The sequence below is a fragment of the Wyeomyia smithii genome, chromosome 2, assembly GCF_029784165.1.
Source record: "Wyeomyia smithii strain HCP4-BCI-WySm-NY-G18 chromosome 2, ASM2978416v1, whole genome shotgun sequence".
NCBI classification, from domain to species: Eukaryota; Metazoa; Arthropoda; class Insecta; order Diptera; family Culicidae; genus Wyeomyia; species Wyeomyia smithii.
Genome location: NC_073695.1, coordinates 5015518 through 5038955, shown reverse-complemented (window position 1 = coordinate 5038955; position 23438 = coordinate 5015518). Strand labels below are relative to the sequence as shown.

The 23438-nt window shown below is 44.0% G+C and overlaps 1 protein-coding gene across 3 annotated transcripts in view; it reads right to left on the bottom strand.

The window, feature by feature from the left end:
- LOC129725310 (calcium-binding protein E63-1) overlaps positions 1-19897 on the bottom strand; it is a 213899-nt gene extending 194002 nt beyond the window's left edge. Inside the window, exons 1-3 of one of the 3 annotated variants that reach the window (XM_055680936.1) lie at positions 19736-19897; positions 19160-19468; positions 17122-19104 (exon numbers count right to left, since the gene is read on the bottom strand). In XM_055680936.1, the coding sequence (XP_055536911.1) occupies positions 18742-19104; positions 19160-19444 (648 nt within the window). In that variant the 5' untranslated portion in view covers positions 19445-19468; positions 19736-19897 and the 3' untranslated portion in view covers positions 17122-18741. Of the gene's footprint in view, positions 1-17121; positions 19105-19159; positions 19469-19544; positions 19632-19735 lie in introns of those variants that run through there. The other 2 variants (XM_055680937.1, XM_055680938.1) reach the window with 2 other exon arrangements.
- Between the last annotated feature and the right edge of the window lie 3541 nt (positions 19898-23438).

Sequence of the window (23438 nt, the reverse complement as noted above, 5' to 3'; positions counted from 1 at the left end):
TTAGAGAACACAAAATGTTTCTCATATACTTTTTTTTAAATGTCATTTGCATAGCATTGCATTTGCACTTTGCGTAGATGTTCTTATGGGCTGAAGATGTCATTTTGTGCCATTATTATTTTTTGTTTTTGGTCACGAAAAATTTGGCGGCATCCATAAATTACGTAATACCTATAGGAGGGAGGGGGGATATATTTTTTGGCATTACAATTTGTTATATAGGGGAGGGGGAGGTAAGATCAGCGTTACGTAACAAAAAATCCATTGGGAGACTTTCCAAATATGAGCATTTTTATTTGACATATTCTTCTACAGCGTTACGTAATTTTCATGGGGGGTAGGTTTTGGCGTTACTTTTCGTTACATATGGGAGGGTGGGGGTCCAAGAATTGGGTTTTTAGCGTTACGTAATTTATGGATGTTGCTAAGGCTATCGAGACGAGACGAGACAGGTGCGGTCAGCTGATTTCAGTTAGTTTTCAACTTTTGACAGCCTTAGGTATGTTCGAACGGGCGCAGCTTGGATGCAACCCGGATCGAAAAGCACGAAAAACAAACGATCGGTTAGTGACAATCCCAACAATAAAATATCACTTCAGATTTTTTTTCCGGCATTAAAAGATTTTATGTTTGGTTGTGTTCAGGTTTTGCAACTTGAAAAAACAATTACAAACGTACAAGCAGTGAAACGTCACCCGTGGATTGCCTTATGAATGGTTAAAAAATATTTTTAGAGACAGAACGGTTTGTTTAATCGCTGTGACTTCTTCAGAAAAGTTGCAGATAACAGTTTTATCTTACCGATAAAAGTATACACAAAAAAAATTATGTTGCAACACAAAACAAGGAAAACAACTTGTTTTAAAGTTTTTTTTTTAACTACAAATGGTTTATGGTTGCATGCTCCAGTGTTGCTAAACTCGCTCTAAACAAGCATGCGATACTTCAAGTAGTGTTCTGACCGCTGCCGAAATCACACACACAATGGAGTACCTCCACCATTCGAACTGTCTCTCGTTCTTTCACACTTCCTTCATTTCACAGCACCGAGTGTTGACGCTTTCGAGTTTTCTTCGCTCCCGAAACCATGGACACACACTCCTATTTACGGTATTATTCGCGTGCACTCTCCTACTCGCGAGCACGATCAGCCAAAAATAATTGTTTCAAGACGCATCGGAATGACGTGGCGTGATGCAGCGGATCGATTATAGTTAGGTAAACTGTGTGAATGTAGTACAAGTTGTTCCTATCAGATGCTTAAATGTTTATAAGTTGTCGTCAAAATGTCGCCTCAAATTCTCTCAGAAAGCAATATGTTGAACATCATGGACATCCTGAATAGTAGAACTAATGTTTGACGTTGATGATTGCTCTAAACTGGGCTCCTTCGCATTATTGTGCAAAACATCAACAGGGTCTACTTATAAAAAAGTTGCTCACTCAGTTATTTGTTCCTTGGTGCACATTTAAATTTCGAACTCGTACTGAGACGTGAAGAGCATATCGAATTTACAATCGTCTATATCAAGGCACACCAACATTTTGACTAAGGGGGGACCCTACTCTGGAAAGTTGAAAAATAATGAATTTTCGTAATATTTTTTTCGGATGTTTAGAGAAAGGTGAGTATTACGCTATTGGCAGTGTTTTTCTCGAAACCATGTTTTTTCAACTGGTGGTAAGTCCTTTTCAGCATCTACTGAACCGATTTTGCTGAATTTTTTTTAACATGTAAAAATGGATTATCTAACTTGTTACGTAGCCGTTTTTTGATATCTGAGTTTTTCAATGTTTTATGATTTTTTAAATAGTGATTTTTCATGAAAAAAAAAACAATTTTTTTACTAAAATGGCCGCCATTTTGGCAATTTTTGGAATTTTCAAAAACGGCTACGTAACAAGATAGATAATATGTTTCTATATACTGAAAAAAAATTTCAGCCCGATCGGTCTACTAGAAGCTGAGAAAAACTTACCACCAGTTAGGTACTGATTTAGAGAGAGCATCCACGTTCCCAGCTGCCAACAGTGTAATACTCACTATATTTACATTCACGACATGGAAAATACATCTTCAAATATACCTTAATCAATAGCCAAAATAGCCAAACACTTCACTTTACTCTAGACAGCAAAAAAAAAATTTGAAAATTCATTATTTTTGACCTTCTAGAGTAGGGTCCTCCCTTAAGGTGTAATGTATGAACGACAAAATTTTAACTCTTCAATTGACTATTTAGTTCATCCTTAAAAGGACAATTAGTTTTTTAATTCAATTTAGGATATGTTGCTGATTCCATCTCTGTGCTATTCCTGACATTATAAGCTGTTTTCGGACTATAAATTTGACGACAGACAGATTTTGATTGCCAACACCCCCGTTTGTGTGTTGCCAAAATACGGCAGTTTTTCACTGGAGATATTGTCGCTACCGCATATAAGCAGCTTATACTAGAAAAGGTAATACCGTTACACTTACCGCTGACGCTGCTACTACTACCGCTACTGGTACTCGCTATCGCTGCTGCCCGCTGCTACATAGTTAGCACCCATCCTTCACTAGTAAACTGATTGCTTATTCAAGACTTTTTAATAAATTTTGTTTTATTTCTTGTTATTTTAACACTTTCCAATAACAATTTTCAATAGTAGGGTAGCGAACGGCTTCGGCAGGTTTTCTGCAGCAATCTTAACCACTGCCGAAGCCGTTCGCTACCTACAATAGTTCAAATAATCAAATTACAATTGTCTGTATTTGGGGGCTCATGCGTGGAAAATTTTCAATTGATTGCTACAAAAACGACGGAAATGCGTTGGAAACTAAGCGGCCTCTAAGCATTTAAAAACACAAATTTTGTCCCCTTTTCCGTTCTTATATTTTCATTTTCACCCCAATGTAGCCGATCTTCCTGAGAAATGTAGTTCTACGTAAAAAAAGCAAGTCTTTATTATGCTCAACTTCAGAGATGTGTCAAGATAGTTTACAGTTCCAAATTTCCGCTAGCGAAATTTGTCAGAAAACCTGGTTGGAGAACACACAGGTATTTCACCAATCTGCAGTTTACAGTTCATGCGAAGCGAATACAACCACCACTTAACTGATTGGGGAGCGGGGGTGATAGATGCAACCGAAAGATCATTCAAATCGATCGAGTTACTGCCGCGGCTTGCAGAATTACGTACACACACAGCTGTTTAAATTGAACAGCATTCGTTGGCACAGCCGGCACATTATTCAGTTTTCGGCAAAATAGGCACGAATTCTTCTACCGCCTAATTTATCTTTACAGGCGGGACAAATAAGCGTTGCCTTCCCTTGTGCGAACAAATCCTTGTGGGCACGACCGTTAATTTCACAACATTGCTAGCCGATGTGACAAATGGCATCGCAGAAACCGCGGGGCACTGGTTTCAAATCATTAATAGGCAGATGACACTCGCCGCACAGCTTCTTATCCATCAATTCTAGCAGCAATCGTATGTTCTCTGCCACAGTTGTTTCAGTTTCAACCGCACTTGATAATACTGTGTTGAGTAAATTTATGCAACCGGACACTCGTCTTATGTTTTATCAACACGTTCACTCGCGAAAACCTTGTTTTGCATATGAAATAGGCTAGTCCACCTACGGTATTAATCACGGTTTCTAAACTTGCAATCACTGAATATACCGGCGCACAGTTTGACAGATATGTTTTACGTTTTTAGCAGTCATGAGTCGTATTTATAAAAACGCTCGGAGTAGCTCATGATATTCAGAGTCCATGAGTCATAACTCATGATTCTATGAGTCCATGCGACAGCGATGTGTTACGCTTATAATAGCCATGAGTCACATTCTTGAAAACGCTTTTCATAGCTCATGATATTCGGGGTTGACATCATGATATCATGAGTCATAGGTCATGATTCTGTCGGAAAACAACTTTCATGATTTCATGACCTGAAAGGTCATGAAAACGGGAAAATATTTTTACCCGTGTACATTTAAGCCGTCGAAAACATTGATTGATCAATATAAAATCATATTTTTACAGTACCTTTTTCATGATAGATTCTGGCTACACTTTGTTCTTTATGTCATCGAAATTTAAAATCACAAAACCGCAAAACTACTCTTTATTGTGTTTAAATGATGTAAATAATTTCCATCTCTTGATTCGAAATCCCTCATTTTTCTGTGATTAAATCATAATCCGTACAGTAACGTGATAGCTACAGCCAGGAATGGGACAACACCTACAAAACGAGGCAGATTCATAATGATCGAAGCATGCATTGCTTCGACGAATCTGTCTCTCAATGGATCAAAAAAAAACTTAGCTGATAAAACTCTGCGCAGAAGAGTTCGATTTTTGCAAAAATTGTCGTGAAATTTGAAGATCGAAGTTTTGCCTGACAATTATCATTGCTTCCATGGTCTCAACTCAGTTCGCATACTGTTTACAATAGAGAATGTCCTTTTCAATTGGGTTGTTTAGCTATTCACGGATTTCCGATTTTTATATATCACCTGAAGGAGTGTAATTTTCTGAGTAAAACGTGATTTTTTAAAACTTTATATCATTATCCTTCGATTTTTGAATGAATTATAAAAATTCGCTCTAAATCGCTACAATGACAGTTAGTATATGGACGAACTGTCATTGTAGCGATTTCGAGCAGTTTTAAATCGTGATTTAAAAAGCGAAGGACAACGATAGAAAAAAATTTTTAATCACATTTTACTTAGAAAATGCAAATCTTTCAGATGACATAAAAAGAGGTCTTAGAGACCATGGGCCCCAGACCCCCACACTTTGGAGGCCCTCACAAAAGTTCACTTCAAACAAAAAAAGCGTTGCCTTTTTTTACCGGATACCCCCTTCACAACTTTTGCGACTTGCGGTGTTCTTACAGATCGTGGCCGACCGGACTATCTGCGGTCCTCCAAAAAGATTCCTCCTTTTTACCTTTCATGATTTCAAAAACGAAATCTCGTTCACGGTCACACGATTTCAAACTTTTCAATATTACTCGAGGGCCGTAAACAAACCAAAACCTGTTTTATAACGACTTCCCGAAATTGTTTCACAACTGACAAACAACCAACACTAGCACAAATGTGGGTGCATACATAGAGTAAGAACTCTCACTAATACTTACCTTATCTTAACAACCAGACGAGAGCCATGGTGGTTTAGGCTGTATCGAGAATTTGTCGCCATGTTGCTAGGTTTTGAGCTGGGTTTCGCCATTATCGATCTGCTTCGATCTTGTCCGTGTTAAGGTTCTTAGCGAGAAGCGTTGTTGGCTCCATTCCGGAGACGGCTACCGGTCTTATCTGGGTTTTGTACGACGTCAACTTCGTGCGTAGTCTTACTCGACTCTATGGATATGCTTTCCGAAGTGAAAAGTAGGCACGATTGCCAGCATGGATGCGTCTTTGGATCTCTTTGCTGGTGTTATTGTCGGCGGTCACCAGTGACTCCAAATGCACGAGCTCGTCGATCACCTCAAGTTCATCGTCGTCTACAGAGACTTGAGCTGGGATGCTAATGTTGTACTCTTTGGAGCCGCTCGTTCGCCTGTGAGTGAATACATCGTTTTTGGCGCATTTCGACGGTCCGAACCGTCCGGCTTCGACCTTCAGTCGCGTGTTAGTTTCCTCCGCTGTCGTAAAGGTTCCGTGCTATGATGTCAAAGTCATCCGCGATGCCCAGGTCTGCCTGCGATTTTGTTGTTTTTCAGCATTCCGATCTCACAAAGCCTCACAAACATCGTGGACTGGTACTTGATCTTCTGCTGCTGGTGCTCCTAGGTCAGTTCCTGCTCCTCTTTTGTTCACTTTATCGCTATTCAGGTGTCCATCGTAGTACTCTTTCCTCCTGTTGATCACCTCGCTGGCATCCGTGAGAAGGTTCCCATCCGAGTCGTTGCACATGTCGGCTTTTTTTTTTTTTTTTAAAGGTGGCGGGGAAATCTGCAAACAGACACCTGAGAAGAGAACTCAGGGTGTGGGGATGAGACTAGGGGAGAGATGCTGGGGTAGTTACACTCGCCCAGACACCTACTGATCCCTGTCCCGACCCACTAAAACCCCTCCAATCTCCAGCCCTGGCCTTCCCGGAACGACGGTTAAGTATTACGTCGGGGAGTGGCTTTTGTGCGTGATGCACCCTCTTTACTCTTATAACCTCCTAGCTACTACCTGGAGACTGGTAATTAGCTACCACTGGCGTGTTGGTGGTTGACCCGCCACACACGTTGCAGCTCCAGAACAATCTGAGAGGCGGCCGCACAGACCGCGTTCCAGATGTCCGGGTCGTCGCACATCCTCCGGACTAGAATGTCCGGAGTAGTGCCAGGCCCGCTCACAGCCATCATGTTGCTCCTCGCTCTTGCGAAACGGGGGCATACGAAGAAGACATGCTCAGCAGTCTCCTCCTCCTCCACGCACTCGGGACACATGGGGGACACCGCGTGTCCGAACCTGTGCAGATATTGCCTGAAACAACCATGGCCTGACAGGATTTGTGTCAGGTGGAAGTTCACTTCACCATGTCGTCTCCCGACCCAGCCGGATATCTCCGGTATGAGTCGGTGCGTCCATCTGCCCTTTGTGGAGTTGGACCATTCCCGCTGCCAGCGGAGCATCGAGAATGACCTTCTGGTACCTCGTATGCCCCTTGTGTCACGTTGGTCGAAACACTCTCTGTCCTCCTTGATGGCGATGCTGATAGGCATCATGCCGGACAAGACACAGATTGCATCGTATGACACCGTACGATACGCACTCGCAACTCTCAGGCACATGAGCCGGTAGGTACTTTCCAGTTTACCACGGTAACTGTTAGTACCTAGCACTCTGGACCACACTGGCCCACCATACCTAAGTATGGACGAAACCACGCTGGCAAGAAGTCTTCGCTTGCTGCCATAAACCGCTGAGCTATTGGACATCATACGAGATAGTGCTGCAATAGCCGATGAGGCCCTCTTACAGGCATAGTCGACGTGACTCCCGAACGTGAGCTTGTCGTCCACCATAACCCCCAAGAGCTTCAGGGATCGCTTCGAGGTGATGGTGCAGTCTCCGACTCTGACCACCGTTTGTTGCTCCGATTTACGGTTGTTCACAACCGTGACCTCCGTCTTATGATGCGCGAGCTCCAGTTTCCTGGAGCGCATCCAGTCCTCGACCTTGCGTATACAGTGCGCGGCCGTCAACTCGACCTCCTCGATAGACTCGCCGTAAACCTCCAGCGTTATGTCGTCTGCAAAGCCGACGATCACAACCCCTACAGGGAACTTGAGTTTCAACACTCCGTCATACATGACATTCCACAACACCGGGCCCAGGATAGAACCTTGCGGAACTCCTACGGTAATTGGGACGCACTTCTGACCCTCCTCCGTGTCGTAAACAAGTACTCGATTCTGGAAATAATTTTCCAGAATCTTGTACAGCGACACCGGTACATGGATGCTCCTGAGCGCGAGCGCTATGGAGTCCCAACTGGCACTATTGAACGCATTCTTCACGTCGAGCGTGACAATTGCGCAGTAGCGTATTCCCCTTCTCTTGCGCTGGATTGCTACCTCCGCCGTCTTGATGACGGAAGAGATTGCGTCCAGCGTGGACCTGCCCTTCCGGAAGCCGAACTGGTTACTTGCCAGACCGTGTACACCCTCCGTGTACCTCACCAGTCTGTTGAGGATGATCCTCTCAAGCACCTTGCCCGCGGTGTCCAGCAGGCAGATAGGCCTATATGCCGATGGGTCCCCTGGCGGTTTCCCAGCCTTCGGCAATAAGACTAGTCTCTGCCACTTCCACCTGTCCGGAAAGAGACAGTCATCCAGGCACCTCTGCATGACTGCCCTGAACAGCCCGGGGGCCGTTTTTATCGCCAGCCTGATCGCCAGGTTAGGGATACCATCCGGTCCCGGTGCCTTGCTCACCTTTAGGGATTTGGCGATCACGATGAGTTCCTCATTCGTAACCCTTGCCTCCTCCCCTGCCTCGACACGGCTGTCGTCGCTCACGGATTGGATGCTCGGCAGGTTGGCCGACCATCTCTGGTCTATGTCTGAGATACTGGAACGTCGGACGTGAGACTCGACTGCCGGAGGCCAAGGACTTGGCTCGTGGCGAGGAAAGAGTCCCTCGATGATACGCTCCAGCATCGCTGGTGATCGCTCTGCAGGCGCCAGCGCGCCTTTAGTCTTGGCCATTACGATCCTGTAGGCGTCACCCCACGGATTTGTATTGGCACTCGCACATAGCCTATCGAAGCAGGCCCTCTTGCTGGCCTTTATCGCACTCTTTAGCATCGATCTTGCCGAACTGAATGCTGCGCGGCGCTCTGTCCTCTCTTCTTCGTTTCGCGCACGCTGCATCCTCCGTCTTGCACGGAGGCACGCACTGCGAAGGTCGGCTATCGCGTCCGTCCACCAGTAAACCGGTGGCTTTCCATTCCTGGGTTGGCGAGTCCTAGGCATGGTGGCGTCGCACGCCCGCGATAGCATAGCAACTAGTTGGTCAGCAGTCGGGCGGAGCCAACTGCCCCCCTCGCGCTCCCTTCTCATTGCCTCTTCCAACGTGGCGGAGCATAGCAACTGCAGTAGAACACTCCGTTTACCTTAGCAACTACGTACCCTTCTTCTGAGGTTGAGACAACCTCCTGAACCGGGAACTTGCTCGTCGTACATATGGCCGCCAAACTGGACTTATCCGCAACCCAGTTACCGTTTCCGGGAGGGATGCGGTAGGGATCCGATATGACGGCGATGTCCGACAACGACTCAGTGGCTGCTTGGTGTAGCAGCTGCTGAGCCGCGAAGCAATGGTTCAGGTTCAGTTGCGTCACCCTTACGCCCGTGGTTTCGCAGCCGGCTTACCGGCTGGGCACCTGGGGCCTCCCGTAAAGTGTTTGGCGTCCCGTTTCCCGGAACATACCATGCACTTGGGAGACTCCACACAGTCCTTTGCTTTATGGCCTGCATCTCCACATCGCCTGCATAGCTGGCTCCTATCGGGCCCCTTGCAGGTCCAGGACTTATGTCCGCCCTCGAAGCACCGGAAGCAAATGTCTGGTTGCTGTAGTATGCCCAGAGGACATACAGACCAGCCGACCTTCAACTTGCCCTCTTTCAGGGCCAGGTTAGCGTCCGCCGACGGTAGTCGGAAGGTAGCTATCTGGGTCCCCGCCGGACCTTTGCGGAGGCGGATTAACTCCTTAGCCACCTCCACCCCACACTTCGCTTTTAGGGCTTGTGCAATGTCGCACCCCTCAGTGATTTCGTCCAGGTTTTTAAGCTGGAGAGTCACTTCTGAGGTGAGTGCCCGCACTTGCACCTCCTTCCCTAGGACCTTTTCAGCTACCGTTTTGTAGGTAGCCCCCTTGTTCTTGGCGTCCTTCCGGGGCTCAAGTATCATCTCGCCAGTGCGAGATCGGCGGATACTCCGCACATCCGCCCCCAGATCCTTGAGCTGGGTTTCCCCCCTCATCTTCTTCAAGACTTCTGAGTACTTTATGGAGGTGCAGGCCATAAAGCAAAGGACTGTGGGGAGTCTCCCAAGTGCATGGTATGTTCCGGGAAACGGGACGCCAAACACTTTATGGGAGGCCCCAGGCGCCCAGCCGGTAAGCCGGCTGCGAAACCACGGGCGTAAGGGTGACGCAACTGAACCTGAACCATTGCTTCGCGGCTCAGCAGCTGCTACACCAAGCAGTTGTCGGACATCGCCGTCATATCGGACCCCTACCGCATCCCTCCCGGAAACGGTAACTGGGTTGCGGATAAGTCCAGATTGGCGGCCATATGTACGACGAGCAAGTTCCCGGTTCAGGAGGTTGTCTCAACCTCAGAAGAAGGGTACGTAGTTGCCAAGGTGAACGGAGTGTTCTACTGCAGTTGCTATGCTCCGCCACGTTGGTCTACCGAAAGGTTCATCCAGATGGTCGACCTCCTATCCATGGAGCTAACGGGCCTAACGCCGTTGGTGGTGGCGGGCGACTTCAACGCTTGGGCTGTTGAGTGGGGAAGTTGCTTCACGAACCAGAGGGGCCAGATCCTGTTGGAGGCTTTTGCAAAGCTCAACCTAGATCTGGCCAACGTTGGGAACAAAAGTACATTTAGCAGAAATGGTGCGGAGTCGATCATCGACGTGACGTTCTCCAGCCCAGGACTGATCAAGAACTGGAGGGTAGACGATGGCTACACTAATAGCGACCACCAGGCGGTCTGTTTTAGTGTAGACAACAACGAGAGGGGGCAAGCGACGGGTAGAGCCAACACTCCGACCGTTCGCGGGTGGAAGACATCGCACTTTGATGCCGAGGTATTCGAAGAGGCAATGAGAAGGGAGCGCGAGGGGGGCAGTTGGCTTCGCCCGACTGCTGACCAACTAGTTGCTATGCTATCGCGGGCGTGCGACGCCACCATGCCTAGGACTCGCCAACCTAGGAATGGAAAGCCACCGGTTTACTGGTGGACGGACGCGATAGCTGACCTTCGCAGTGCGTGCCTCCGTGCAAGACGGAGGATGCAGCGTGCGCGAAACGAAGAAGAGAGGACAGAGCGCCGCGCAGCATTCAGTTCGGCAAGATCGATGCTAAAGAGTGCGATAAAGGCCAGCAAGAGGGCCTGCTTCGATAGGCTATGTGCGAGTGCCAATACAAATCCGTGGGGTGACGCCTACAGGATCGTAATGGCCAAGACTAAAGGCGCGCTGGCGCCTGCAGAGCGATCACCAGCGATGCTGGAGCGTATCATCGAGGGACTCTTTCCACGCCACGAGCCAAGTCCTTGGCCTCCGGCGGTCGAGTCTCACGTCCGACGTTCCAGTATCTCAGACATAGACCAGAGATGGTCGGCCAACCTGCCGAGCATCCAATCCGTGAGCGACGACAGCCGTGTCGAGGCAGGGGAGGAGGCAAGGGTTACGAATGAGGAACTCATCGTGATCGCCAAATCCCTAAAGGTGAGCAAGGCACCGGGACCGGATGGTATCCCTAACCTGGCGATCAGGCTGGCGATAAAAACGGCCCCCGGGCTGTTCAGGGCAGTCATGCAGAGGTGCCTGGATGACTGTCTCTTTCCGGACAGGTGGAAGCGGCAGAGACTGGTCTTATTGCCGAAGGCTGGGAAACCGCCAGGGGACCCATCGGCATATAGGCCTATCTGCCTGCTGGACACCGCGGGCAAGGTGCTTGAGAGGATCATCCTCAACAGACTGGTGAGGTACACGGAGGGTGTACACGGTCTGGCAAGTAACCAGTTCGGCTTCCGGAAGGGCAGGTCCACGCTGGACGCAATCTCTTCCGTCATCAAGACGGCGGAGGTAGCAATCCAGCGCAAGAGAAGGGGAATACGCTACTGCGCAATCGTCACGCTCGACGTGAAGAATGCGTTCAATAGTGCCAGTTGGGACTCCATAGCGCTCGCGCTCAGGAGCATCCATGTACCGGTGTCGCTGTACAAGATTCTGGAAAATTATTTCCAGAATCGAGTACTTGTTTACGACACAGAGGAGGGTCAGAAGTGCGTCCCAATTACCGTAGGAGTTCCGCAAGGTTCTATCCTGGGCCCGGTGTTGTGGAATGTCATGTATGACGGAGTGTTAAAACTCAAGTTCCCTGTAGGGGTTGTGATCGTCGGCTTTGCAGACGACATAACGCTGGAGGTTTACGGCGAGTCTATCGAGGAGGTCGAGTTGACGGCCGCGCACTGTATACGCAAGGTCGAGGACTGGATGCGCTCCAGGAAACTGGAGCTCGCGCATCATAAGACGGAGGTCATGGTTGTGAACAACCGTAAATCGGAGCAACAGGCGGTGGTCAGAGTCGGAGACTGCACCATCACTTCGAAGCGATCCCTGAAGCTCTTGGGGGTTATGGTGGACGACAAGCTCACGTTCGGGAGTCACGTCGACTATGCCTGTAAGAGGGCCTCATCGGCTATTGCAGCACTATCTCGTATGATGTCCAATAGCTCAGCGGTTTATGGCAGCAAGCGAAGACTTCTTGCCAGCGTGGTTTCGTCCATACTTAGGTATGGTGGGCCAGTGTGGTCCAGAGCGCTAGGTACTAACAGTTACCGTGGCAAACTGGAAAGTACCTACAGGCTCATGTGCCTGAGAGTTGCGAGTGCGTATCGTACGGTGTCATACGATGCAATATGTGTCTTGTCCGGCATGATGCCTATCAGCATCGCCATCAAGGAGGACAGAGAGTGTTTCGACCAACGTGACACAAGGGGCATACGAGGTACCAGAAGGTCATTCTCGATGCTCCGTTGGCAGAGGGAATGGTCTAATTCCACAAAGGGCAGATGGACGCACCGACTCATACCGGAGATATCCGGCTGGGTCGGGAGACGACATGGCGAAGTGAACTTCCACCTGACACAAATCCTGTCAGGCCATGGTTGTTTCAGGCAATATCTGCACAGGTTCGGACACGCGGTGTCGACCATGTGTCCCGAGTGCGTGGAGGAGGAGGAGACTGCTGAGCACGTCTTCTTCGTATGCCCCCGTTTCGTAAGAGCGAGGAGCAACATGATGGCTGTGAGCGGGCCTGGCACTACTCCGGACAATCTAGTCCGGAGGATGTGCGACGACCCGGACATCTGGAACGCGGTCTGTGCGGCCGCCTCTCAGATTGTTCTGGAGCTGCAACGTGTGTGGCGGGTCAACCACCAACACGCCAGTGGTAGCTAATTACCAGTCTCCAGGTAGTTAGCTAGGAGGTTATAAGAGTAAAGAGGGTGCATCACGCACAAAAGCCACTTCCCGACGTAATACTTAACCGTCGTTCCGGGAAGACCAGGGCTGGAGACTGGAGGGGTTTTAGTGGGTCGGGACAGGGATAAGTAGGTGTCTGGGGGAGTGTAACTACCCCAGCATCTCTCCCCTAGTCTCATCCCCACACCCTGAGTTCTCTTCTCAGGTGTCTGTTTGCAGATTTCCCCGCCACCTTTAAAAAAAAAAAAAAAAAAAAAGATTCCACGGCAGATGTCACTTCGCGACGTTTTTTCACTTACGTGAGTCCCGTAATAGGATTTTGTTCACTTCACTCTGATTTCACCGTGAAATGACTCCCGTAATAAGCACCAGAAAAACACCTTGAAATGCTCTTTTTGAAATTTATTCATATTTTTTCACATTTTGATACCGAGTGCACGGGATAAGGTGCGCGGAATTAGGGCGCCTCACGGTATTGCAGGGCTAAGAGGTTTTCCTTTTTTACATCTGCATCTCTCGGCATCAATTTTAAACAATGGTGCTTATTACGGGAGCCACTTCACGGTAAAATATATTTCATTCTCACGCTCACTTTGCTTTTTTAGACCTATTCCCGATTCCACCTCAAGTGAGGTGACAAAAACCACCTCCGTGGAGTGAGATTGACAGTGAAGTGAAATTGAGAATAGGACAAGTGTAATGAGATTGTTTCCCAGCTCAAAAATCTCTAAGTCCCAGAAAGTCGTTTTATCCCTTTTTTTTAGATAACTCCAGATCTTGATGTGTTCTGCATTTCTAAAACATTCGGCATAAAAAAAAATGCTTTTTTTCGGTATCGAAAATTTCCTGAACTAGTTTGCATTTTTTTCATCGGGCAAAAAAATGAAAATTTGACCGCTTTAAGGCACGGATCAAATTCTGGTTCGTTTCTTTACTAAGAACAAATCCAATTTTTACCATTAGATCACAAATCAATCAACTTTAAGACTTATGGCATCTTCGTGGAATCATTTCTCCGTTCAAAATGGTCGTGAAATAATTCCACGCGAAACGTCGCTTTTTCCGTTCTCACTTCACTGATATGACTCTCATAATGGTGCTTATTACGGGAGTCACTTCACGGTGAAATATATTTCACTCTCAGGGTCACTTCACTTTTTTGGACCTATTCCCGATTCCACCTCAAGTGAGGTGACAAAAATCACCTCCGTGGAGTGAGATTGACGGTGAAGTGAAATTGAGAATAGGACAAGTGTAATGAGATTGTTTCCCAGCTCAAAAATCTCTAAGTCCCAGAAAGTCGTTTTTTCCGTTTTTTTTAGTTAACAACAGATCTTGACGTGTTCTGCTTTTCTAAAACATTCGGCATCAAAAAAAATGTTTTTTTCGGTATCGAAAATTTCCTGAACTAGTTAGCATTTTTTTCATCGGGCAAAAAATTAAAATTTGACCGCTTTAAGGCACGGATCAAATGCTGATTCTTTTCGTTACTGAAGAAAAAATCCAATTTTTACCATTAGATCACAAATCAATCAACTTTAAGACTTATGGCATCTTCGTGGAATCATTTCATCGTTCAAAATTGTCGTGAAATAATTCCACGCGAAACGTCGCTTTTTCCGTTCTCACTTCACTTATATGACACTCATGATAACCCAGATTCCGCGGCAGATGTCACTTTGCGACGTTTTTCTCACTTACGTGAGTCCCGTAATAGGATTTTGTTCACTTCACTCTGATTTCACCGTTAAGTGACTCCCGTAATAAGCACCATTATGAGTGTCATATCAGTGAAGTGAAAACGGAAAAAGCGGCGTTTCGCGTGGAATTATTAAACGACCATTTTGAACGGTGGAATGATTCCACGAAGATGCCATAAGTTTTAAAGTTGATTGGTTTGTGATCTAATGGTAAATATTGGATTTATTCTTCAGTAACGAAACGAATCAGAATTTGATCCGCGCCTTAATATATTTCACCGTGAAGTGACTCCCGTAATAAGCACCACTCTCGACTCATCCGTTTGTAGGCATAGTTGACTTTTAGGTAATCGTCTCGCAAAGAAATTCCTCCATACTTGGAATACTTTCTCAAAGCAGCTCGCTTGTAAGATTTTAGGCGCCGCAGTTCGCTAGTCGATATTGTCGTTGTCAAGTTCATCATTCCAATTAATATTCGACAGAATGGCGAGAAAACTGTCGTAGTCCGCTTTATTAAAATTGTAGCTGACAGTATCGATCATACAGCTGAAGTCCGAAGGAATACTCTTAACTGTAAGGTGTAATGCAGGATGGTGTGCCACAGTTTTCACCAGGGGAGTAACAGCAGTGGTAATAAGCGGTGCACAATCGAAATTGCTGACGAAGCAGAGATCTAATGTTCTGCCATTCTCGTTGTTTACGTGATTGATCTGCCGTAGAAGATTGGAGCTATAACAGTCGAGCAATTCCATCGTGAAAGGACGACGTCACCTAGGTCGTTGCCGATCGTTCCGGTTCGTATTTAATTCCTGATTTTTCGTAGTATTTTAATTTTTTGACATGCTACCTTACTAGGGGTGCGGATGCCTAGTCTCACGACGGGGCTGCCGTCTTACGTGTAGCTGGCGAGACAACGTATTTCATAATTCAGCCATAAACTCCGAATCAGACGCTGTTTGAGCCGCTCCCAACATGAAGAACAGACTCTCAGGCAAGCTGACATCCTTAGAGAACAGCTCCCTCTCACTAATACTTTCATATCATATACGAAAGGAACGGAAAAAACGCACACTCGAAAAGTTGTATATTGGGGTGGCAATGAAAATCGACTTTTCTAATTTCAGCTCAATCGAACTGTGGGAACACTAGCCTCAAAGCGGCCAATTATTGGCGTTCGGCGTACGGTTGTATACAGTTTGGATTGCGTTTAACCCTTTATAAGGCAGTGGCAACTATAGTGCCACCCAAAACTTTCGTTTTTTTCTGCTTGATAATTACAAGCTATCATCAGTGATCAGAAATAAACAATAAAATTCAATGACATTTTTTTAGCCTCGGCCCGTTAAAGGGTTAACGAAATCAAGGAATTTTCTTGAATAGGTGTGAAAGAAACAAGCGAATTATAATAACACTGTGAAACACAGGTTTCGTCCTAGAGCTGAAACTGGAAAAAATGAAGATTGGTTATTAGAAAAACGACGTTTTTTCAGTTTGGAACCCTGTTTTTTATTAGCTCTCAAGAATTTTAATCATGTAACTTTTTTTTACCTCAGGGTCTTGATAATACTGGTCGACACCAGTAAAAAAATGTTGCCCTAAAGCTCGAAATAGTTGCCCTAGAAAGATTATACAATTTGAACCATTCCTTCTAACCGCCATTTTCACTCTAACCAACTGGTAAATTGCTGTATGATATTTGACAACCCAAAAAAAAAACAGATTCAGTATGGTACAATATAAATTCAATCAATCCTGCTTCCACAAATAAAATTGGCAGATAGTGGGCGAAGGTTAAGGTTATTATTCATAGTGAAAGAACAAAAAATATAACGTAACTTCGCAACTCCGATTACTGCGATTGATAGTAAACTCAACTTTCACGAAATGTCTAAATGGGATGCGTGCACTGTCCGCCATTATCGCTCGTGGAAACCTAGATAGATAGTAACTGTTATACTGATATACTCATAAGCGTTAGAATATCAAACAAAATGCGGCAGAAATTCGGGGAAAGATAACTAAAACAGAAATGTTCAATCTTTGAACCAAAACTTTGGAAATCCAAAGTGCATAACAGAAATTCGCTTTGGATAAAGGTTCAAGCAAGGGTTGCATTCCACAGTTTTTCTCCGAGTAACATTCTTTCCACATTCTGATGATTTTCATAAACTTTTTGTACAAATTATAAATGCGCTTGGAGAGTCTATTGGGTTCATAGAACTGCACCGATCTGAACGTATCTTACATTATACGTTGTTTTCCATTGTGAATCATAGCATCAATAGAAGCTGTCACAAGTAGCGACTAATGAGCACAAACGCACAACGGTACAAATTGCATGCGGGTACATATCGCAGGTGAAATTCTAAAATAGTCGCAGCATACTTTGCCTTTCCGTTAGGCGGCTTACTTGGCGCAGAAATAGACACCCCTCCCACCTCGTTGTCGCCACTGAGCGCTACCGCGGCGACGACGACGACGTAGGGAGAATAACTCTGAAAAATGCACCACTGTTTTCCGCTATTCAGAATGTTGATCGACGCCCGGCTGCGATCTAAATTTAAAATCACACATATATTTAATTTAGAAACGAGGGAGCACCAATCTTCTAGCGTCGGCGACGAATGCGGATAAAAACAAGTGCAATTTATAAATAAATATATATGCTACGCATATGTGTGTTATAATTACTTCATTACTCTCGTTCGGATTGGTGTTCGCCATGTTGACAACTGCTGACATCGGAATTGGCAATGCCCAAATTATGCATTCATCAGACCAGCGGCAGCAAAAAACAAACACTTATCACTGAGTCTTACTAGCGTGGTTCAGCTAGTTCGTTACTGTCCACCTCCCCCGAACGAGGTGATCACTTTCTGGCAAGAATTTCGCTCCTTTCGCCGCGTATTATCGCTATCGTGTTTGCTTTATCGTGAACCTTATCACCGTCACTGTATGCGATTATGGGGACTTATAGGGTAGACACTCGCGAGCGCGCGCTTTCAAATCTGAGGTAAAACTAGCTAGTCTGATTTGAGCCAAACGGATGATGACATTCTTGCTGCTAGCCACAAAAAGTATCAGAAAATAAAAACTTTAAACAAACTAGGCCAAATGTTAGTCAAGCCTTAGTCTCAGATTAACCCGTACCGAACGGTAAAGTAAACGAAGACGGCACCGCACCCACAGATATACTGCGGTAGAAATTGTAATATAAAGGTGCTAAACACCGGACCGACCGTCGTGATATGACTGACGATTGTTGTGAGGGAGTTCCGAGTAAAGCGTTACCCGGTCGTGTCTAAGAATGTTGAGTGAGTTTTTTGCAATAAAACCGATTAAAAGTGATTCGAACCGTTTCCCTTTTTAACACTGGTTATTGTACTAGGAATCAGGACGAATAAAATCAAAATACGAAACCTTCGTTGTTTTGCCCAAATAATTACATATGTATGTGTGCAGACCAGGCGATTTATTACTATTTATCAAGAACAAACGAGTTTATTTTTGTCACCAAGTGCTGAAATGTTCTGAGCTTAAATTTGTGAAAAAAAAAAACTATCTAGAATCATTTTTCGTGACTCAGCTTTGTGAGGTGAGACAAATACTCTCTCGGCAAATAGTAAACACATTGTATAGAGCGAAATACTGTCTCAATCGTTTGTTACAGTATGTAAGAAATACGTTGCAAACCTGATCATCTAGGCAGGGTACTTTAATATTGTGTGTTCAATCTCTGCGACAAATCGTTCGTCGATTGTGTGGAAAAAAATCATTTAGCTGCGATGAAAGAAAACTGAGAGCTGGTCAAGACTAAGAGCTCAGACAGCAGAAACCGATTCAACTTATGTTTACAAACACCCTCATTGTCCCTGAAGCAACCAAATTGCCAGCCAGGCGGGTAAAATGCTTATTTCATTTCAAATCCAATATTATTTAGTCAGTCTGGTCTGTAAAAAAAACGTTTATTTTGGATATTCTCAACATTTAGCGACGAACCAGAAACGGTGTTTTTTAAATAACTTCGCTCAGATTGTTGATTCTCTTTTGAAAGCAAATTTTGTTCCAATTAAACCCACTTTTTATTTTTCGAAAATTTTCTTCTTCTTGATGTGAATCGCCATCACAGCAATGTGCTTTATTCTGACTAATGGAGGCGGACGATGTTTTAATAAACTACCTTCGATTTAGTGACCGCATTGAATTTGCAGCGACTCCTCTAAAACTGTGGTAATGAACAGTCAAAAAGTTGTTTATGGTAATGGCACTGCGTATTAATCACGATGAACAAACCGTCCACCTCTAAGGTGGCTAAACCACGTCCAAAGGTTTATACTTCACATCATGATCCCCGGTCACGGGTACCATTCGTCCTTTCCGCACCTGCATTGAAAGTAACTGAATCAAAGCGTGTGGACAGAGTTGCGTGAGCACCAGATAAACCCAATAAATGACTGGAGCCGTACTGTAATCAAGGTACGGGGCCCGGAACCAAAAACCCCTCCGGATGGCGTCCCTCAGTTGGTGGGTGAAAAATGCCACAAAAGTTACACTCAACCAGAGTGATGCTAGCAGATGCTGTGGAAGGCTAACAGCAACGACGATAGAACCAAGAAGAGCCATAAATATTGAAGAGTTGTGGAGGAATGGTCGTCTGCTGAGGCTTGTTGCATCCTAAAAAAAAAACAAATGTTAATTGTTTTTACTATCTAACCGGCCTTGAACCAACCTCTAAGTGGAATGATTTAGCTTCGATGAAATGATCCAGATCTATGACGGAGGAAAGAACGCATCCAGTAGCTATTAGGCCATACATTTGGCTTCTTCCCAGGTGGTCTTTGTAGTGATGTACGACTATTTCGGACGCTATCAAACCGATCAACGCGTGGCTGGCATTGTCGATTACTGCTCTCAGTAGATGCGGTTTCTGGACTACCAGTTGCAGCTTGTCACCTGCGATACAGATGAGCAGCATAAGAGCATGCTTTAGCAGTAGCAGTAACATTGGAGACATCCTGTCTCAGCATAGTGTGAGGCACTGAAAAATTTATTCGTTATAATTAATGTTTAATTTACTTAATATTATCAGTTCGACTTATGAAATCGAATATTACTATCAGTAATTAAATTGTAGAACATCAAATAAAGAACTTGTTGCAGAACTTTGAAGTAACAGGCTCTTCTAATAATCTGGCTGATGAAATATTGTGGAATTCCAAAAATATCAGTCCACTTTCTCTAAGCAGTATTATTCAGGTCACATTTTACTGTGCATCATTTGCTGCGGCTAACAATCATTACTCACCTATTACTAAAACTCATTCAGAATAAAATTTAAACCGTTTAAAACTCTGCACCGCGAATACTAGCGCACTAATATTGTTATTTTCAATCGTACAATGTAGGAAAAAAAAAACATTATTTAGCCTGCTCATTGCAATTGCAACGGTGATTTGTCATGTAAACATTAGGGAGTAGCGGTACTTATTCTTACCTTCAATCTTCACAGTTACCTGAGTAATAAGACTATTTCAGTAGTCGTTCAACTTTTTTAAATAAACTTAGCTTTTAAACATTTAATATGCATATTGGAAAAAATATTTATTTCCTCAATTTACACTCTTCTCTCAAGATAGAGCAAAAAACATTTGGTTCGATTTCCATAATGAGTGCAGTTACGTTAACACGCGTACACCCCTTCAGAATTGCTTTATGAAGCAGCAAAAGCCAAGACCCTGACACCACACCTCTGTCACGAATTTCATTTCCATACATCTTACTGGAAACCTTTTTCTCTTTTTCTCTGATTAGATTACATGTCAGTGCTTTCAAAAATGTCCGGAAGTTCAGTTCATAGGAGATCAACACACTGCGTTGAAGAAAGGTGAAAAATGAAGAACGTTTGTTTAGTTTTGTACATTTTATAAGTTTTGTGTCGGTTATGCTAAAACGAATCGCTTACGGTCTTTGGAGTAAATCTAGGCGCATATTATATGTTAACCAGCAGTGGTGGGCACCATTCCGCTAATTCGCTAATTAGCGACGCTAAAATCCAGTTAGCGATTTAGAGATTTCGCTAATTTTTGAGCTGGTTAGCGAAACTGTTAGCGTCGCTAAAATTTTGGCCTTCGAAACGCTAATCACTAATTCGCTAAATTTTGTAGAGAAGCGACAATAGAAATATTTAGAAAAACTGTGATTTGCTGATGGCGTACGTAAATTGATTCGAAAGATGAACATACTTTACTGCGAAAGTTACTTTTGTCAGTTTTTTTACCCTAGAATGGAGTTCCAGCTGTCGTACAAGCCACAGGAGCATTTTGAAGAGCAAGCACAAGGTCTAGATTAAATTTTCGGCACACCAAGAACTTTGGTAAATTGCAATGCGCTTGAAATTATGACAACTTTTGTTCTACTTTTTCGATTCAGATAATAATTGAATTTTTATGAAAACATTCCTAAGAGTATCTATTTTCATTGCAAGCTAGATAACTTTTGTAATTCTTGTTATTACAAAACCAAATATGAATACCGTTTCGTGAACCTCTTATTGTAAATACTTAGTTTTAAAAAGTAATTGTTTTCGTTTGTTTAACCAAAAGAGATCAAAGTGGTCCAAATCTTACAAAACACGAGCAATAAATATAGCGATATGACTATTTACATATTAAAACGTTAGCGATTAGCGAAAGTTCCGCTAATGTGGGTTTAGCGTTTAGCGTTTAGCGATTATCGAGCTAAATTTTCCGGTTAGCGGCTTAGCGATTACCGTCGCTAAATTTTCGATTAGCGGTGCCCACCACTGTTAACCAGTATTGCAAGAAGGAGTCTACAGTCGTAGGTAACTGTTGTCACTAAAAATTATGGGATGTTTAGGTGGAATAAGCGACATTTTTGAGTTCCAGTGATATTTTCAAACCCAATTGTTCTTCTTTGTACCTCTCGATGAAGAACTTTCATGTTTACAACCCATATCGCGTAATATTTTTCATGAAAATAAAAACACAGACAGATGTCCAAGCAAGAATACATTGATCGAAAATTCTGTGTAAATTTTCAAAGAGAATTGCTTTATAAATCACTTGTATACTAGAGGTTGGCGTCACTGGTAGCGTTATCTGGTTACGAATTGCTACTACAAAAAACTTGACACAACTGTGGAACCCAGCTTGGACGTCTGTCTGCCTCTAGGCCCAAACTCCTAGGGATACCATCCGTCCTGATTTAGCAGGACATGTCCTAATTTTGAGACCCGTTCGGAGCGTCCTGATTTATTTTTAATATTTTAGTATTTGTCCTGATTTTTCTGAATGATACTGGATGTTCAGGAATGTTGAAGATTGTGCAATACTTTAACTTTGACTCTGGAAAGAAACGGACTTGTTTTGAATGATTTTTTTTTCTTTGGTTGAATTTTGACGAGAGAAATTGTCTAGTTGTTGCAACCCTCAACCACCCGACTTTTGGGTCCTAAAGCTATCCAGCTGTACCATAATGGTGGTTGCTATGATGCGTATTCTTGATAAGGTAATCCACAATACAGTTACGATCAGCTGATTTCACATATGTTGCACATATGTTGCCAGATTTATTTCTCTATTAAAAAAGTTCGCGAGACTTTAAATTGACGATAGCAGAGCTATCAAAAGGGTGGGTGATTTAATACGAACATTACATTTTAGCGTCCGCCATTATGGATACCAGTTTTTATATGTCGTTTGAAAAGCCGCGTTTTCTGAGTAAAACGTGATTTTTTGAAAATGTTTATCGATTTCCTTCACTTTTTGAATGAAGAATAAAAAACTGCTCAAAATGCCTTAAATGACATTTCGCATACGTACGGTACATGGGAGAACTGTCATTTAAGGTATTTCGAGCAGTTTGTTATTCTTCATATAAAAATCGAAAGACAACGTTAAACATTTTTTTTTAAATCACTTTTTGCTCAGAACATCGCACTCTTTTAACTGATATAGTAAAATCAGAAAAACCCTGTAAAACTTTAGGACCCAACTTTAAACCGTTAACGTGTGCTGCATCTTTTAGGTATCTAATTACGCCTAATTAAGTGCAAATCTCAAATTACGTGTTTTATTTATTATTACCTCAAAATAAAAAAAAACCTCATATCAAATTTGTACCGGGAAAAGATGTCCTGATTTTTAACCCCAACCGAATGGTAACCCTATCCATGTCATACAGAAAAGTGTCACTGTGACTGTTTTCCTGAAGCCGCCGCTGATGATAGTAGCGCTAGGGTTGACATTATAGTTTTATGGCGAATTTCTTCATTCCACCAGCTCGCCTCGCCTGGAAGCAACCTAACTGCTGTCAAAACTAGAGTTCGGAAAAAATGACAGAACTGTGTGAAGGCGAATAATAAGAGCATTCAGAGTACAATATTTCCAGCTATTACATTCTGTTCTATCCCTCATACAGCATGCTCTGACAAAAACTTTATACCGTGCCAATAGCGGTGTGAATCTCTCGTTCGTTCAAATATCAACTAGAGTCGCCGTTCGATAACTGCAAGACTTTTAACTGCAACGCTTTTCAACTGTAAGACCACAACTTTGCAGTTATCGGACCGCAATCCGTCAAATTTGACGTCAAAGTCATATTTGACATTGAAGCGACAGACCTCGCGGGGGATTCTAAATGCATTCGAAAATGAAAATTGTTCAATCTCGAGAAACATTTCAAAAAGTCTCTTTGGTTTCTCTAGATTTTTTTTCGATTTCGTTCACTTGTTGGCTCTTCATTCTAGATTGGAGATTACAGACCTCCACTAGTAATCAATAAAGCAAAATCACCATGTTATGTGGTTCACTTTCCGTAATTATTATTAGGAATAAAAAATGAGACAAAATCTCTTTATTTTAAGTATCGACATCTAGCGGTGGAGAGAACGCCTCTTACACTCGAAATTTTATTACGCTTTTATTCCATTCATTCAACAAAAGGACTGTATGAGCTCTCGCCGCTTTTTCTTCGAGAGAATCCTTTGT